We start from the raw sequence: 19,191 nt of genomic DNA, 5'->3' as shown, positions 1-19,191 counted from the left end.
AAAGCAGATCTTACTTTTCCTTAAAATCAGTAAGGAGTTTTGAAAAAGCAAAGAACATTGTTAAAAAGTTAAATTAACTGATTATACAGGACAGGTGCCACTGTATGTTGGTTATATAAGGTCCTGAAATAAAACTTTGCAATTGTACACTGTTTTTGGTATTTCAGAGGAATTTTGGAAGCAGTATGGCTGACTGGGTCTTAACATAAACTCAACAAGTGTTAGGAATGATACTTCCTGCCTAGGGTTCACTGTATGTCAAATCCTAATGAAAAACCTTGGGCCGAACCGGTGGCACAGTGGTGAAGTTCACACATTCTGCTTTGGCAGTCAGGGTTCACAGGTTCAGATCCCGGGCATGGACCTACCTACCACTCATCAAACCACGCTGTGGCAGCATCCCACATACAAAAAATAGAGGAAAACCGGCACAGATGTTAGCTCAGGGCCAATCTTCCTCACCAAAAAAAAACCTTGCAGGAAGTTTAGACAGGCTTGGTATCCTTAAGGCTCCTAGGATTGCATGCAACTTGAAAACACTGATTGGCTTGGGTAAAAACAACTTATTAGGACAGTTAACAGGCTTGCTCTGGCATGCTGGCATTAAGGGCATCTGGTACCCAATTACTTGAGTCCCAGGAGTGTCTACCTTGGGTCAGTTAACAACTGCACAAAGGAAGTGCAGTCAGGCCCAGCTTATGCACACTGTATGGCATCAGAATAATTATGTGTTTCTCCCAATTACTACTACTCTCAAATCTATACCTATCAAAGTAACACTTTTTAAAAAACTTAACACACTTGAAGTTTCATTAGCCAGTCATTCAAACATTTTTTAGAATGTCACCTAGTAGGGTTAAGTCAATACAACTTAAAATCTTCTAAGTAATAAAACAAGTTTTGGGGGTAAGTCAGTTTATTGATGTGTTGCAGCCCACCACCCAGACACACTTAAGCGCAGAGGACTTAATTCTGAATCCTTTCCAGAAATGAAGCAGGAATAAAAACCACCATGACAATACAAAACCATTGTAAACTTTAGGTATTTTCCCTTCAGTATTTCAATAAACTTGCTTCCTTCTGGCATGTATTTCATTTTAAGTGAACATGATTTACAGTTAGTCTTTACTTTATTATTATTACAGCCATTATAAAAGCCATAAACATGTTTCCAGAGAAAGCGCCTTCTGAAACTGTTAGAGTACTCTCTCATAAAATAGGAGGTACGCTTGTGAGTTTAGTACTTTAGTTGTAGGCACAGCTTGCACATGTGTATCACTGATGTGAAACCACTGCCCTTTGGTTGATTGCATTTCAAAATCTGTTGAGAAAATGTAAAATTGAATATAAATGGAAAGATCAAGTTGATTATTTTTTGCTTTTGCCATAATCTGCTGAATACTAGAATTTTCCAGACTTCTTACCTTGTGGAATATCACCATGGAGAACAAGATTAGAGAGATGACTATTTGCAGTTCGTGCCTTGGCGTAGGCAGTATAATGTCCTGACCTCATGGTACCACTGTGTTCAACGACTCCATATAAGGAATACAGTACCTTTGTATTTTCTTCAGCAACATTCTTTAAAAATGAATGGAATTCAAAAGTTAGTTCTAGTCTCACACAGATGCCGTTGGCAAGATAATTTTAAACTATGAAAGGGTCTCTAACCCTTACTTTTGGAATGCAGAAATCATTCATGAAGCTGAACTTTACTATTTTCTCCCTACCTTTTCAAAGCCCGAGTAGTGTCACACTTGTGTTTTTATTAGAAAGTTGCCATTGTTGTTTTTCTGCTGGAAGAACATAAACCAGAGGCCACTTGCTATAATCAATTTCCTGGCCCAGATACTTAAATAACCAAACTGAACTCGCCAGAGTCCTTGGGAGTCTTGGGATCAGATAATTCCAAAATACCTCCACAACTCTATCATTCTAGTTCCTGCCCAGAATGTAAGCCTTTAGCAGCAAGAGGACAGCATTGAGCTCTTGCCAAAAACCACCCCTCACATTTTCAAATGCCCCCTAGGGATTTGGTGAGAAGCACACTGAACCTCTCTCGTGCTCACTTTCCCCACCCAGAGCAGAGGCTGCTTATTCTTTGAAGACCCCATATCCCATTGGGCTGGCAACACGGACATGTTTCTCCCAGCTGGGGACAACTTTCAGACAACTACTCCATTTATGTTCTCTTCTAAAAAGTCCTCCTGAACAGGCATCACTGTCTTTCAATATTACTGTCATCTCTTTAATCTACAGCCCCCTATTCACTGAAGAACTTTACACTTCACCCCAAATCCAGTCGGCTTCGTCAGGGATTTCAGTGTCCATCAATAAGCCCGACAGGAGCCAACTACAACCAGGACTGTATTCTGGAACTGGTCATCACTCAGAACTGTATGACTTCAGAAAGCTTACTAATTTTCTAGTCTCAGTCCACATTTCTTCCATTCTTCAAACTTTCATCTCACCTATACTCTTCAACCTAACAGGATCCTCCAATCCTCATTCTCTCCCGGCCTATGAAGCCTCTTTTAGCCTAATCCTACAGAAAGTCTGTATCTTCGCTACTCAAAATGTGGTAATGGAACAGCAGCATCAGCATTACTTTAGAGCTTATTAGAAATGCAGAATCTTAGACCCCACCCCAGACCTACTGATTCCCAGATGATTCATAGCACATTAAAGTTTGAGAACTTAGACCACATGTATCACTCTCAAAAGTAATCTCTCAACACCCACCACTAATCTTGCCACCACATCCAATTCCTCACAAAACCCTACTCTGAATGCTACAACCTACCTTCCCCAACCCCACACCCAGACACCTACTACTGCCAGGGAACAAAATTACAGAACAGTGTGCAGACTGGTAAATTAATGATTTTCTACCTCATCAGGGTCCTCAATATGACCATATAACCTTATAACTCGTTCTTAGCTGCCACTTCCATGGATGTCCTTCACAGGAACCGGCCCACCCTTTCACTACTCTTTTAGCCTCTCCTTATCTCCCAACCCTTTATTCTCCATAGTTGACCTCATCTCCCACTTCAGGAAAACTGAGACACAACCTACCCAAGTACAAGTTGCCCATTCTCAGGAAGATGCAGTATCCTCTCTCTCTTGTTCAGAGACAATACTCCCAACTTTGTGTCCTCATCCTAGTTCTTCCGGCTTCCTTCAGAGTCTTGCTCAATCAGTTCTCTCTCTCTTTTCTCTATCTTCAACTTCTAGCTTTTTCTCTTGGCCTACAAACCTATTTAAGTCTCCAAGACTTTAAAAAAAGTTCTTCATTGATCCACCAATTCTCAGCAAAGGTTCTAACATATCTACATGCTTTACCTCCAATATTCTCATTTATTTCTCAACCCATTGATGTTACCCACACTTTTTGAAAAATTTGCCATGACCTCTATGCTGTCTAATCCATAAATACTTTCTAGTTTTTTTCTCTGATATTCTGACCCTGAAGCCACTTAGTCCTTTCCTTGAAACTTGAACACAGGGCAATGGCATTTTAAGCAAAATACGGATTCCTGATGATGTTGTATTCAAAACTAATCCAACCAAAGGTTTCTGTTTACCAGCAAAAATGGCCCTGCCCTATGGTGATAACATAAAAATAATTACAATTCACTCTACCCACCAGCTCTGAAATACCCTTCTTGGAGAATTTTTAATTGGGAAGGGAGGAACGGAGAATTTCCATCACTTTAAATTTGGCACAGAAAGACTTTATTAATATGTTTATACTTAAATATCTGAAATCTGAGTATATACAGAACAACAGTATAGCTTTTCTAATTCTCCAAATTCTTCCTCGACATGGAGATTCGGTGAGACCCTTGGTGGTGTCCTCCTCTTCTACCTACGCCTCTTAGACCCACATGCTCGCCAGAGTTGTCATTACCATCTCTTTTCTTTCTCTCTCCATGCTCTACACAGGGGATCCTATCCTCTCATGGTTTTAACTACCACCTATGTACTGATTTCCAAATCTTTATCTCAAGCCCTAACCTCTCTGCCCTGGGCCTCAGCCCCATGAATATCTCAAAAATATCTGAAACTCAAAGTATCTAAAACTGAACTCATTATCCTTTCTCTACCTCCCAATCTTCTCTTCTTCCTGTATTTCCTACTCAGTTTAGGGCATTTCACCTGCCCCATCTGCCTAGTTCTCAACCAGGCCCTGGGAATCAAGAATCAACTCCTCTTTCTGCACCACCTTCAGCCTCCATTTAAAGGCCACTGCCTCATTGTCTAGAGTCAATTGATCGTAAGCCTGGTTAATTTTACAACCTGGAATATTCCTTCAATCTCCCCCTCTCCTGCCCTAGTTTATGCCCTCATCATCTATTGACTGATCTAACTCAACAGCATCCAAACTAGTTTTTCGGTCTCTAGTCTTTGCCTCTTAAAAATCCAGCCTCCCTGCTTCAGCAAGTAACCTATGTAATACACAGACCTGGCTGTCACCCCATTGCTTTAAACTCCTCAGTGGCTCCCCACTGCATCCCTAACAAAGCCCAGGTTCCTCACCATGATAATCCTCCGAAGTCTCATCCCTATCTCACTTCTCTGGCTCCATCTCCCAGCGTTCCCTAGACCTTGTACTGTAAGTTCTAGAACTGCCTATACTGCCAGTCTCCAGCATCCACCCTGCCATTTCAGGCTGCTGTGCCTTTGCTCCTGCTGTTCCCACTGCCTGGAAAAGTTGTTTTTTCCTGACTCTTCATACTAACTCTTACTCCTTCTTTAAGTACTAGTTGAGGCATGGTCTACCTTCACAGAACTTCCTTCACCCACCAACGAGCTGGGTTAAGTGCATACCACCCCAGCTCTGTGTATACCAATTTTAACACCAAACCATATTAAATTGGGATATGCATGAATGTATCTGCTCACCTTTAGTTTTGTGCCCTCACTCCCAAGACAATGTCTGCCACAATAATGAGGGTTCAAAAAAATGGTGAATTGAAATAACAACCAAACGTTCAAAGTGATTCATCACAGATCTTAAAATTATAAAGGTGCGAAGATCAAAGACCCACTCTACTCAGTAATTCGTATCAACTTCACACTTATGTGAGTTGCTGCTGGAGTATTTGGTAAGCTATGATTTCCCTGAAAGCGTTTCTCCAAAAGGACTACTTTCACCTACCTTACATTTAAGGGTACAAAAAGGAGCCAGATCTAAGATTTCCGGAAATTTTATGTGTTTGTTAACTTTGCGTAGGTTAAAACCAGCCTAAAAATGAGAGAGAACAGATTGAGTTCTTTTCCTGGAAAAGCTGTACACATTGTCAACTGCAGCCCCACTCCAAAGCCAGAAAGAACACCAACATCCAGCCCTAGTTTAGTCTTCCTAAGAAACTCTATTTTTCCTGACCACTGATTCTTAGTTTGTTTTTGCTAAGTGCACACCATACACACACACTCCCAAAACATTAAGAAAGCTGCTCCCATGAGAAAATTCTCAAGGTTTCTGGTTTAGCCATCCAGAAAAACCAGATTAGCCCAGAGGTTTTGAGTGTTTCAAACTCAGCCACAGTAGAATACTTTCCTGGGAAGCACACAGTCCCAGCCTCACTCTCTAACCAAGCTTAGTGAATTGTTCAGAGACCCACCTCATTAACCAGGCCCATACCAACCATAGGAGGGAAGACGTTCTGAAGGTACTCTGGCAATTTGGAACTGAATTTGAAACTAGTGCTGCTTACAGCAAGTCTTCCAGAAAAGATGGGGGTCACCAAAACGATGAAATTCCAAGGTACCAATGTCTTTTTATCAAGGATCAGTAAAAATAAAATACCACACTCAAAACAGGAAAACATCATGAAATTTCCTAAGTGTGAGATATAGCTAGTAAACTGGTTTTTTTTAACCTGAAATTAAGGTTAGAGTAAGATGCTATATTACTAAAAAGAGCAACATGAGCTCTAGTACAACTGAGGAAGGACTGTGCCCAAATTTCTCCTCCACCTTGACATGTATCTTCATCAAACCTTTTGTCTTACCCATATACATTCTTTTACTTTCCTACTTCTTTGAAGTTAGAATTAAGAAATAAGAGAAAACCAAAGAAACACAGCACCACGTTGAGACAATACAAATAAAGCAGATGTTACATATTTAAAAGAAATTTTGGGTAACAAACAAGGGTACCTGCTGAAATCTCTTTAAATGAAGAGTGAGAACAGGAGGAGCAAGAGAAATTAGCATCTGTTTTTTGGCATTGGTGTAAACATGTTTCCTTTCACCTAAAGAAAGAAAGAAATTTTAGCAGTATGAAAATCATTTTAGACCTCTAAAGCATTCAGATTTGCTATAAAACTCATTTTAAACACCTTAAGCAAGAATCAGTAAACTTTCTGAAAGGGACCAGATAATAAATATTTTAGGCTTTGTAGACCAAGAAGCAAAATCAAGGATATTTTGTCATTATTTACATATTAAGGAAAATCTTCCACAAATTTTTACTGATGGAATTCAAAATATAATAATAATGATTGAATACGATTACAGTGTACTGAAAAGAAGAATGGAATTATTTTTGGAGAGTTAACATTTTGGTTAACTAGGGTTCAAAGTTAGCATTCTCCACCATAAAATCATTTTCAAATGTTAAGCTATAAAAAACATTCTTAGCTCAGAGACCATACAAAAACAGGTAGCAGGTCAAATTTGGCCTGTGAACCACAGTTTGCCCACACCTGCTCTAAAAGCAAACAGAATTGCTGTAAGATTAACACAATCTACCTTCTGTATCAACATGTAAATAAATAAAAAGCTAGACTTCTAAAATGTTTCAACAGGGGCCGGCCCCATGGCCGAGTGGTTAAGTTCATGTGCTCTGCTTCAGCGGCCCAGGGTTTCACCGGTTCAAATCCTGGGCGCCGGGCATGGCACTGCTCATCAAGCCATGCTGAGGTGGTGTCCCACATGCCACAACTAGAAGGACCCACAACTGAAAATACACAACTATGTACTGGGGGCTTTGGGAGAAAAAGGAAAAATAAAATCTTTAAAATGTTTCAACAATTCTAGTAAGAATCCTTCAGAATCCATGATAGCTCCCTATCCCACTTTTACTCAGACTCAAAAACAAAGGGAGGAGGGGAATTATCAATATCCTCCTGTTCCATATTGGAGGTAGACTGTAAGAAAGCACCATCCTTCCAGTACTCCCAGGACTTTGCACTGGGCATGTCACTTTAGCACAGTGATGAATTAAAGTGTGACTTCCTTGGTGCAGAGATGAGGGCCATCGCAAATGCTGACAGGAAACTGAAAGAAACAGCCACTATCTGTAAGGATCCTGTTGTGATAATATCCCAGGGGAACGGTTTACCCACAGGGAGAGGTGTCGGAGAGCAAACCGTCCCATTTTAACTGCTGCTGGAGTACTAGCCATTCCGATAAAGTTCTGCTTATCCAACCTTCTACCAACATATTTACACAGAAGACGGAACTTAGTGATGCCACCCAAATCCTGAGACAATTGAAAGAGGAGTCCTCTACCTATGCAGTACAAAATGTGCCCTGGAACACGAACTTTACTTTCCGTGAGAGAATCTAAATACCTTTTATATTTGCCTTTGGTCCATTATACTGTCTCCGGGTACATACTTCACAAAGTAGTTTATTTGCATCTCGAAGTTTCTCATTTCGGGTGAACTGATATAAACAATGTTGGATGGAACACTCATCAGTATTAAAAGTCTCCCTGTTTGCAAGAGTACAGAAAGCAGTTTCTGGGTCTTCATTTACGACCTCATACACCTTGGTCCCAGGAGTATGACTGTCATCCAGAATCTCTATATTTATTTCATCAGGCTGGAGAGCAGCATTCAAGCTAAGGTCTTTGAAACTACTGGAAATGTCCACTTCTCCATCGCTCCCTTCCTTCAGGTGGGCACCATTTAAATCCCTACTACATTCAGCGGGAGAAGATGCCAAAACCCCCAGATCATTATCCATGTTGGTATTTTTCATATCTACTTCCTCTGTGGATTTTTGATTGTCAGTTACAATTTCTATCATTTTTTCTTGGCCATTCAAATCTTTCTGATTAACGTAAGAGTCTTTATGTACAACCTCCTCTTGTGAGATATGGTTGGTATTCATATCCACTTCTTCCTGAGGTGACATTTCAACTTCACATTCATTATCTTCAGGATGGTCAACGGTACAGATGTCATTTAAATGAAGAACTTTCCCTTGAATTTTTTGTTGCCTTCGTTGGTTCTGGGTAAAAAGTACAAAATGTGTTTGTTTGTTTGTTTATAGAAAGAGAGAAGGAGGGAGAAAAAGAGAAAGAGCACATCAGGTTTTCTTACTTATCAATCAAAAATAAGCAAGTTAATAAGGACAAGTTTACTCCCAGACTTCTGATTCTAAATGTTCCTTTACTCTCTGGGATCAAATAAATTATGAAGAAAAGTTCTTTAATTGAAAGCAGGAATAAACAATCACCAATCATCAAAAACTGTCACACTGGAGGAAATAAAAATGTGCAAGCCATGGTCTCTGTCCTAAGAGAAGTGACTAAGAGAAGCCAAGTAGCCAAGTATTAAACCACGTGGTGAGCCTGCCTACACACACAACAGGAAGGGATGTATCCATGTGAGTTACAACTACTGGGTCAAAGTTTCACTGAGAAGATAAAAAACAGACTGAAAACTCAAGAATGCACCAGAACAGGACTGCTTTGGGCAGAGGGACAGAGGAAAACATTCCATGACACAAATGGCCCAAAGTTAGGGAGGAAGCAAGAAAGCCAGTGTACAGAGGACAATAAAGGACTTCCTCCCTAAAGTCACCTTCTTTGCCATTTGCAGCCTATTTCCAAGTAGAGGGGCAAAAAGGCATCTCATCGAGACTCCTGTGACTGGACTGCCTCAAGACTCAAGGGATTAGCATTTTTGGTTGTAACTAAAAGGACAGTCCCTGTGAGGCTAACTTATAATACCAGAAGGCTGAAGGGCACAGAGGACAAATGACACAAATATTTTCTGATGTACCTCAGCTAAAAATAGAGTTATATATGAAAGAAAAATGGGGAAAGAGTATAAACGAATACTTCAAAGGAAGCACAAATGGCTCTTAAATATATAACTATGCTTAACTTCACTTATATTAAAATAAACGGAAAATAAAACTGCATTGAAATAATATTTTCCATCCATCAGACTAGCAGAAATCCAGAAGTTTGATAACACACCGCTGTCAAGGGTCAGGAGAAACAAGAAGCTTCATGTTCGTGGTGGGACTATACTGGTACAACCTTTGTGGAAGGCCGTTAGATAATATTTATCAAAACTACAATGTACCCTACAATTGACACAAGTACAGGGTTACTCACTACAGCACGGGCCATTACAGCAAGACTACAAACAACCTAAATCAAAAGAGAATTGGTTAAATGAACTATGATACATCTATGAAATGGAATACTATACAGCTGTTAAAACAATGAATCTTTGTGTCCTGAAATGGAAAGATCTCTAAGAATCTAATTAAGAAGATACAAACAAAAAAAAAACCAAGGTCCAGAACAGTGTGTATAATTTTTAAAGGGAAGGAAAAACAAGACTACCTATTTGTATTTGATCATATTTTCCAAAAAGACATGAAAGACACTAATGAAAGTGGTTATCCATGTCATAAAAGGAGAGAGGTGAGGGGGACTTCTATTGCATACCTTTATATATTTTAAAATTTTTGAATGTCAATGTATTAACAACTCAAAAAGTCATTAAAAATGAATTAAAATTTTTTTTAAAAGTTGTCAAAAGTACTGCACATTAAAAAAAGAAAAGCACAATCTTCTCTTCACATATACTTCCCTGCAGAGAATACTAAATGAGCTACTTCTATAATTGCCAAATGGAAGTGCTATATTTAAAATAACAGACATGTCTACCAACATCATTCAGACTTCAAACTGAAGACAGTCATGCGTCGCTTAACGGGGACACGTGCTGAGAAGTGCGTCGATTTTGATGTACAAACATCACAGGGTGAACTTACACAAACCTAGATAGCCTACTACACACCTAGGCTGCATGGTACTACTCTTGTGGGACCACTGTCGCATACACGGTCCATCGTTGACCAAAACGTCATTATGCAGCTGTAGTCTGAAATGCGAAATTAGAAAAGTGTAGTTTTCTTCCTAATTACCCACCTTGGCTTGCTTTTTGGCTTGCTTCTTTGCTTTTTTCTGCAAGTGCTTACTTGTTCCTGAAGGAATATCATTTCTCTCTTTCATGTAACTGTCGTTATCTTTTTCTTCTTCACTGTCTTTATCTTCATCCTCCATTGTCTTTTTCAGATTTTTATCATTTATACTTTTCTTAGCACTCTAAAAATGTGGAGAGAATATGGGCCAAAAACAAAATTTTACAACTACTGCTTGTGAAGAGATTTCATGTCACCTAAATTTTTCTACTCCTATTTTCCACAATGTTTGAAAATATATCCAGGACAAAATTCATTCATCTCAAATACTAGAAAGCAATCTTCAAATACCGAGAAAACAAGCAAACAAAACAGTAAAAAAGGTAACTTCACATGCAAGTATAATAGAAAGGAATCCAATGACTTTTATTAGACGCAGGTGGGATCACAATGTAATTAGGTCCATTTCCAAACGCACTTTCTATTTATAAGTAATTGATATCCCACTACAGGTGTTCCTTTTTATTCTTTTTTCTTTGCATGTAAATGATAGTTTCAGAGAAAGAGAAAATAAGTTTTATAAGACTTTAATCACTAAATAACAGTGATTAAAGGAACCTCTAATTCATATTAACTTGAAAAATGATTTATGCAATATTCATAATACATTCTCTTTTTGCCTACTACTACTTGATAGGAACTAAATTAATATGGCTAAAAACTGAGATACTGTCTATTAATATTTATGAACTTAAGACTGTAAGAGATTTGTGGTTAGTCTTAAATAATGAGAATAAATAGTAACTTCTAATAAGAAGAAAATACTTCCTTACATGTAAACTAATCAAGTTAATTATCTATAAAGAGTTCTAGGAGCCAGCCTCATGGCTGAGTGGTTAAGTCTGTATTGCTCCACTTTGGCAGCCCAGGGTTCGCCGGTTTGGATCCTGGGCGCAGATCTATGCACCGCTCATCAAGCCATACTGTGGCAGCAGCCTACATAGAAGAGCTAGAACGACCTACAACTAGGATATACAGCCTATGTAGTGGGGCTTCAGGCAGGGAAAAATAAAGAGGAAGATTGGCAACAAATGTTAGCTCAGGGCCCACCCTCCTCACCAAAAAAAAAGAATAATTCTAGATACACCATCCTTCTTTAAAAGAAAAGTTTTTACCCCATTTCTTATTCAGATCTTTAAAATTCTTCTATCTCAAATAGATAAAGAAAAATTTTTCCATGAGCTAGTAATGTACAAACTTGGAAAAGGTGATAAAGTTTCCCTCGTAAAATCTAACACAGGAAAAAATATTCTACTTAAAGGAAATAAACTCAATCGTCTTACCTGATCATCTAAAACTGGTAGAGACAGATCAAGGAAAGATTCATGAACCAAGGAGACCTTAACCAACCAAAAAAAAGAAAATGTAAAAGGAAGGCAAGGATTCACGTTAAACACTGTACAGTAACATTACGGGGGGACAACTAACGTTTAAAATAAAGGCTTAAGAAATTGAAATAAAAAATTACACAGCGTTGAGGACTATGGGTTAAGGGAAATAAATTAAAATGTTAAACTAACTTCTTCCAGATATAAGGAGTCCTCATAGTTCCAGCAAAGAACTATGCATATTTGGGCAGTTCAATAGACTATCTTATGAAACTAGACATTTCTGTTTTTGAAAGAAACAACTGAAAAACTGTACTCTGCTAATATTAATGAATAAATCCAGTCCATACTACATCTACTTACAGTTCTGCATTCATCACACATGATTGTACTAGTTAGTTCGCCACCAAAGATGCGGTCCACAAAACTTGGTACTGATTTTTTCTTTTCATAATCTATAAGGGGGAAAATGTTTACCAATTACCTTTATACAATTACTTGAATAAGTCAAAACTACTTACCTATCGAACCCTAAAATTTTATTTTTAATTTTCCATCCCATAGACTTGTTTTTCTCTATTCATAATTACTATAGTTTTATTTTTATGCTATAGTCAGCAGCATATACTCCACTTTTGAGCATAACACAATCACAGAATCACACTCGTGAAAAAGAATAAAAAACTTCTTATCCAAGATCCCAAGATCTAGTCAGTGGAAAATAAACTGTGCAAGCCAGTGAGACTTTCTGTACATCAATGTCTCCAGTAGTAAAATGAGGAGACTGGGCTAGGCAGGATGATATTCTAGTCACTTCCAGCTCTAACATTCCAACATTTGGCAGCACACTTGGGAGAGAATGCATGTAACTTGCTTTGTGAACTCTAAGACTGAACTCCATTTAAAAACCAAAACAATAAACAAAAAAAATCCTAGGAAAATGTTTCAGACAAAATCCTCCTTTTATTTTTCCTATGTTCCCAGAAATAATCTTGATAACTTTAGTATAAAGTGAAATAATTTTACTACCTGGTCACCCAATTTTGTAAATACATGAAATTCATAAGTCTTATTCAAATGATAGGTGCTCATTTACATAAACACATTTTATGACAGATAGTGCCAGCAGACACAATCCTCTCTGTTACTGGCCAGGCCCAATACCAAGGAGGCAAAGAGTTGCTATGTGCTTATTCTAAACTGTGTTTTACAACACAGTAGCCACTAGTCACTTGCAGCCATTTAAATTAATTAAATTAAATAAAAATAAAAATTTAGCTCTTCAGTTGCACCAGCCACATTTCAAGGGCTCAAGAGCCACACGTGGCTAGCAGCTGCTGTATCGGATAGTGTAGATATAGAAGAGTTCCACCATCACAAAAAGTTCTCTTGGAGAGATCTGCCCTAAATCTTTAAATGACACACAGCAATAAGAAGGAAGGTGGCTCCATAACTGATAAACCAGCAACTAACTTACACAGACAAGTTTAATCGACTTATCATTGCTAATCAGAAGGCTGAGCTTTTGAAAAGTAAAAATGTGATATGTTAATTCTATCTTTATTAATTTCCCTATAATATTGCACAAAATGAATATGCCAAAAGTTAAATTTTTCTGAATATCTGTCTTTGAAGTATTGAATAATTTTTTAAAATCAATGGTGATAAAGAGAAATTTTATGTTAAAAACTGTGGATTCAAAATACACGTGGCCAGCAATCTTCTCCTAAGGTACAGAGAAATTGGACTACAGTGTTTTAGTTCAAAAAGTCAGACATTACCTTTAACTTTATTTTTTAGTTCTTCATCCAATTTTTCAGTAGAACTACCAAATGCTTTAAGAATTCCTTTACTCACTCTCTAAAAGTAATAAAATGGATATATATACTATTAAACTTTAAATTTTATAGTTACTTTCCTTAGAAAATATGTAATCAAGTCAAGAAAGTGATCAAGAATTAGCTCCCCAAACTTACTAAATAAAAATTAATATTTATAAAATTACATTTTCAAAGTTAATTCAAGGAGCTAAAAAGAATTATATGTTTAAAACAATCACTAACCCCTGAATAAAGACACTGTCTTATCATTTCAAGATTTTAACCTATTTAAACCAAAGCTTTTCAGAACATGCCCACCCCTCCTTTGAGAGCCCAGTGAAATACCATGTCCTAGAAGCAGAATGGTTAAACGAGACAGGGACAGACTCCAGTGCTCAAAGCCCAGCCCCATCATTAGTGGGTGACCTTGAACCAGGTACTGAACTTCTCTGCACTCTAGCTTCAGAACGTATGGAGTGAGAAAATGATAACAGCGTCTACCACAAAGAATGGTTGTCAGGACTAAGTAAGCAATTTACATAAAATACTGAGAGTAGTGCTCAACATGAAGTAAGAAAATAAATATTAGTTGTTATCACTCTATTATTACTATTATTAATTATATTTATATCCACAGATTCATTACTTTACATCCTGGCAATTAATGAAAATTTTAAAATGCAACAAATGTTCCCTGACTCTTACGAAACGAAAATACTTCCAAAATTGAAAATGCTGTGTTAAACCACAGTCAGAATAAGAGTAAGGGTGCCCTGCAACTGGGAATCGTTTTAGGAGAAACATTTTCCCATACTTCGTAGCTCTCCTGGTATAGGCAGGTACAATAGAACCCTTAAAGGACAATTACATTGTAAACATCAGGCAAAAGAGAGCATCATGAAAAGGAGAAACATTCCTAATTCTCTTCATTCATTCTAATGATTAAAACATACTGGTTGAAAAGGCTGATGCAGAAAAAGATTTTAAGTACAATGGCTCAATAACTAGTGTTCGTTGCTTCAACAACCCTTAAGACATCAAATGACAGACAAGTGAATGAAGATGGGATTATAAACTACGCTGGTCAAAATTTGCTAACTTGATGTTCTTCCGCTCTCATTCCATCCAATAAATATCGAAGCAGCTCCTGGCTGTCTTGCTGCTGATAGCCTTTAAATCGCACTGCTCTACAGAATAAAAAGGAAAAAAAAAGAAAAGCAACAATGAGTCTACTAAAATATGAAACTATTTTTACAAAATCTTAGGATCAGATCCCAAATCTTAGAGTGTTCTAGTTTCTCAAAATTTCTGTTTAGTCCAATAACACCCTTGGCAGATTTAATTTTCACATAAAGCAAATGTTTTCTAATCCAAGTGAAATAAACCATGCTTGAATAAATGTACGAGGTTGATTCTAAAGCTACTAATTTTTTCGTGTCATTTCTCAGCATCTTACTGATGCACAGAAAGTACAATCAAAGCAGATACTCACTTTTTACAGACCTGAGAAAAGAGTTCTCTAGGTGTCACGATTCCCTTTTTGGTCTCTTGCATCTCATTAAGAAACTGGCTCATGGCTAAAGTAAGAGGGCCTGGAGGCTCAAGGTTTATTTCTAAGGGTTCCTGAATATGGGAATAAAAATCACTTTCTTCAGTCAAATGTTGAATCATTTATTTTACCACAATGTAACTAGTTACCCTACATTGCCAATGTTCCTAATAGAACTGCCTCATTTAAAACTTCAAAATGTACATCAAAAGATAAAGCTTCTGGTCATAGACTGTTTTATGAAGAATTCAGTTCTACTGTTTTAGTTTTAGATTATCAGAAACTTACTACATAAGAACTGAAAAAACCAAAGCAAAATGTAAATAAAAATGGATATGGTAAAATTCATTTGGCTACACAACTTTTAAGTCACCATAAAGATGCTAAAAATAACAATGCACGCCTAGGGCTTCACAAATATCAACAACATTCCCAAGAGGGAAACCAAACACTAAGGCACAGCAGAACCTGGCAGACACAGCAAATAAATGTAAAGGCCCCTGATAACTTCTATTAGCCCAAGAACCTTGAATAGGTTGGCAGCCTACACAAAACAAACAGGAAAGGTGAAAATCAGCATCAGTTCTTTAAAATAATTTAGAATGGGGACATTCACAAATTACTGATTATAAAAAAAAATTTTTAAGTACATACTGTTAGTGCCAAATCAGGTGGCTCAATTTTTACAATTGTTCCAGACATTTTTACTTCTTTTAGTAGTTCTCTCAGCACAGGTGTCTGTGACAAATTCTGGAATGCAGGATGGAAAAGAAAAGGAAAATTATTTAAAAGCATATCAATTTATTCAAATATTTCTGAAGTATCTGTTCTATCAAAACAGAAAATCACTATCAACACTGCAGTCTTTATTCATCTATCTTGGGAAACAAAAAGTAATGGCATGCTCTTCTGCCCACTCTATTTGGTTCGTAAATACTTCACCTCAGAAGGGCACTCTCTCACCACCCAATATGAAGGGGTGAGCCTACCACCACCACGTTCTCTCACCACCACGTGCCACCCCTTGCAACTAGCTATCTGTTTCTGTCTTAGGTTATCCTGTGCTTCCCGAACCCAACGGCAAGTTCCATGAGGGCAGGAGCCACGTTTGTGTGGAACCCTACTGCACCCCAGTGCCTTGCACACTGTTTTACTATCATGCAAAGTAAACATTTCCTTGAGTTTTCTCTGAAAATATAGAAATAAATTACTTGGGAAAAAACTCAATACTGTAAGTAATAAATATGCAAAAACATCCTACAATATGAGGAAAACACTAGATTTTTTCTAAAGGGAGAAGAAATTAACACTGGCACCTGCATAACCGCATTGAAGAAACATGTATTTCCCAAATTACTGAGTCCTTTCACAGTTATTTGGGAAGGAGAATTCGTGGAAGGATTTTCTTTAGCCATGTTTTCCTTTTTTTCTCTCTCTTGTTCATTTTTACTCTCCTTTTCTAATTTTTTATTTTCAAGTTCAATATTACCATTATCTTTTGCTGTTTAAAAAACAAAAGGAAGAAGAAAACAAGATTTAGCAAATGTGTAATAAAGCCATACAAAACGCAATTATACTTGGGAGGGAATTCTAGAATTTGTGAATTTTCCTTTATATCATTGTGTGTCACCTGTTTGACTTTAAATCTTTCCTAATAAATATAAGTAAATTACCACTGAGAGAGAAAAAACAATAAACAAAAAATGTTCAGAACTGACGTAAGCATTAGTTTGACAAATGAAACCAAACAGCCTATGCTTCGGGATAAATTCCTTTTGTACAGCACAAAAGTTTCCACAAATGAAACTAGAGTAGAAAGCAATCAAGTAAACAATGTGGACATGAAATAAATTTTTAGATGAATTCCGTGAGTCACGAACCAATCCTGAAGTTAGGAATAAGCAATTCTGGGGGCCAGCCCGGTGGCGCAGCAGTTAAGTGCACACGTTCCGCTTCTTGGCGGCCCGCGGTTCGGCGGTTTAGAACCCCGGGTGCGCACACGGCACCGCTTGGCACGCCATGCTGTGGTAGGCATCCCACATATCAAGTAGAGGAAGATGGTTATGGATGTTAGCTCAGGGCCAGTCTTCCCCAGCAAAAAGAGGAGGATTGGCAGTAGTTAGCTCAGCGCTAATCTTCCTTAAAAAGAAAAAAAAAAACAAACAATTCTGACTCTGCCAAAGATACTTCTGTGATGTAAAAATCTAAACCAGCTTAAAGCAGATGATGTATGCCAATCCAATTAGTTTATTTATGCAAGGGAAAAACCTGAGATGTATCTTCGCTTTTGAAGGCATTACAAGTACTTTACCTTCATATCATCCAAACCATGTAACAAAGTAAATTCAGCAAAGGTAGGGCTGTCTATCTTAAGTGCCTCTGCCAGGGGATGGCGGCAGAGCATTACTGCCCATTACTCAGTCCAGAATCTTCATCAATCTGACTAGACTATTTCTCAGATTCTCATCTAATTCTAACACCTTAAAATTATCTATATTTTCACTCTTTTACATTCTTAACCAAAAACAGTTTCTTAGTTTGAAATCAACCATAACTGACGTTATTTGCCTATATGTAATGCTAGGTAGTACAGTAAATCTAAGTATCAGCAGATGTATAAATCAACTTTACAGTATATATTAAGAAACAAATGATTTTACCTGATTTTGGAGTTGTAATACCAGCTTGTTTTCTAACATAATCAACCACCTGACCCAATCGGTTTGAAGTGCAATACTGGACCTCATCATCACATAGGTAACACCTGTGTCCCGAAAATCAGAGAAGAAAAGTGACAAACTGACAACCAAAAAAGGGGACAAATTATAATCCCTGGAGCCCAAAGTGTGTAACTGTCAAGTTATTCTACTAGAAAAACTGAAAATAAAATGTTTATGTTTTCTTGAAGAAGACTATTCATATTAACTCTGGTTTATTATTAATAAGTTTAGCCCAAATTATGGCTACATATAAATACTGTGAAAAAACTCCAAACATTTTACTGAAATGGCTATTTACAACATTAATGTCAAAAGCTTTTTCTACCCATTCTTCAAAATACAGACCTCTATCATCAAAACTAACAAATTATACAACTGACGGATGACGTTCAATCAACACTGCTGTGTACATGGTTTTTAAAGATACGAAAATCTGTTTTAATGATGTTAAAATACAGGAAATACACATACCAGCCTGACATTTATTTTCATGCAAATTCACTGCCAAAATTTTACTATATTCTCAGTTTATCTGGGATTTCTTCTTAGTGTCCTATTTTTAAACTAAAAACAACCTACCATATGCTTTACAATATCACAAGCAAGAAGAACAAAGGGTGAAGAATCCTAAGTCACCTAAATGCTACCAATTTTGTGTTTGTACAACATGAGGCAAACGCTTTTCAGAACATCACATTCTCTAGCCTTCTGAAAGTGATGGTATTTAAACAAATATTACAAAAATTTTAACTTTCTTGCTCCTTAAACATTTCAAACACCTGTACTCTCCAATATTTCAAATAATTTTGTCAATGGGCACAGGAGTTGAAACTCACCATACACTCCAGTTGTCCAAACTAAGAACCAGACAATGAGGTTCAGATCTTGGCGTCAGATAGTGCTTCAAGGCGTGCTGCTCCTGAGAATTTCGGCCGCAGCCCTAGAAAATCAAAATTATAAACCTCAAAGCCACAAACACTCACCAAAAGAGGAAAGAATTCGCAATCTATACTGAACAAGGAAGTGGGTGAGAAATTCTGCCATTCCTGTAATTTTAAAAATAAAATGTCGCACTCTAGAGAGTGATTTTGTTAAAACTTAAATATGAATAGGCAACTGAGGACATCTAAGGGAGAAGCTATTTAGCAAACCATGTGGTAAAAGTATTCTTCATCTCCAACTTGCCCTGTCCAGTCCCAACTAAACCACGCTAATGCAGTCATTCCCTATGTCTAGTCTGCTTAGTCTAGGTCTAGTTAGTCCTTAAGAGCTGCCTAAATATTTCCCTAACTTCAACCTCTTTTTTCACATACGTATCTGTTTTCAGTTTAACGTTCCTAAAACAAAGCTCTATTCTATACACTCAATTCAAAAATTATGAATTGCTCTCCAACTCCTAATCAACAAACCCAATACCATGTGACCCCGATCTACCTTTCCAGGGTTAACTCCCATCTTCTCCTATTCACAGTCCATCCACCGGCTAAAAACACACTCAGTGCTTTCACAGCAACACAGTTTCGTTCATG

The 19,191-nt window shown here is 37.5% G+C and overlaps 1 protein-coding gene across 7 annotated transcripts in view; it reads right to left on the bottom strand.

The window, feature by feature from the left end:
- Positions 1-898: 898 nt before the first annotated feature.
- The window catches only part of USP16 (ubiquitin specific peptidase 16), a 27,747-nt gene continuing 9,454 nt past the window's right edge, over positions 899-19,191 (bottom strand). For all 7 annotated transcript variants that reach the window (XM_005606115.4, XM_005606117.4, XM_001499592.7 and 4 more), the window contains 15 exons: positions 18,499-18,602; positions 17,603-17,706; positions 16,259-16,443; positions 15,597-15,692; positions 14,886-15,016; positions 14,493-14,580; positions 13,355-13,433; positions 11,937-12,028; positions 11,529-11,585; positions 10,193-10,369; positions 7,587-8,250; positions 6,169-6,263; positions 5,165-5,251; positions 1,425-1,581; positions 899-1,321 (listed from right to left, as the gene is read on the bottom strand). In XM_005606115.4, coding sequence (XP_005606172.1) covers positions 1,197-1,321; positions 1,425-1,581; positions 5,165-5,251; positions 6,169-6,263; positions 7,587-8,250; positions 10,193-10,369; positions 11,529-11,585; positions 11,937-12,028; positions 13,355-13,433; positions 14,493-14,580; positions 14,886-15,016; positions 15,597-15,692; positions 16,259-16,443; positions 17,603-17,706; positions 18,499-18,602 — 2,241 coding nt within the window. In that variant the 3' untranslated portion in view covers positions 899-1,196. The remainder of the gene's footprint in view (positions 1,322-1,424; positions 1,582-5,164; positions 5,252-6,168; positions 6,264-7,586; positions 8,251-10,192; positions 10,370-11,528; positions 11,586-11,936; positions 12,029-13,354; positions 13,434-14,492; positions 14,581-14,885; positions 15,017-15,596; positions 15,693-16,258; positions 16,444-17,602; positions 17,707-18,498; positions 18,603-19,191) is intronic.

Source organism: Equus caballus, chromosome 26, assembly GCF_041296265.1.
Source record: "Equus caballus isolate H_3958 breed thoroughbred chromosome 26, TB-T2T, whole genome shotgun sequence".
Lineage (NCBI taxonomy): Eukaryota > Metazoa > Chordata > Mammalia > Perissodactyla > Equidae > Equus > Equus caballus.
The sequence above is the reverse complement of the archived record's forward strand: the minus strand, read 5'-3'. Positions and strand labels throughout refer to the sequence as shown.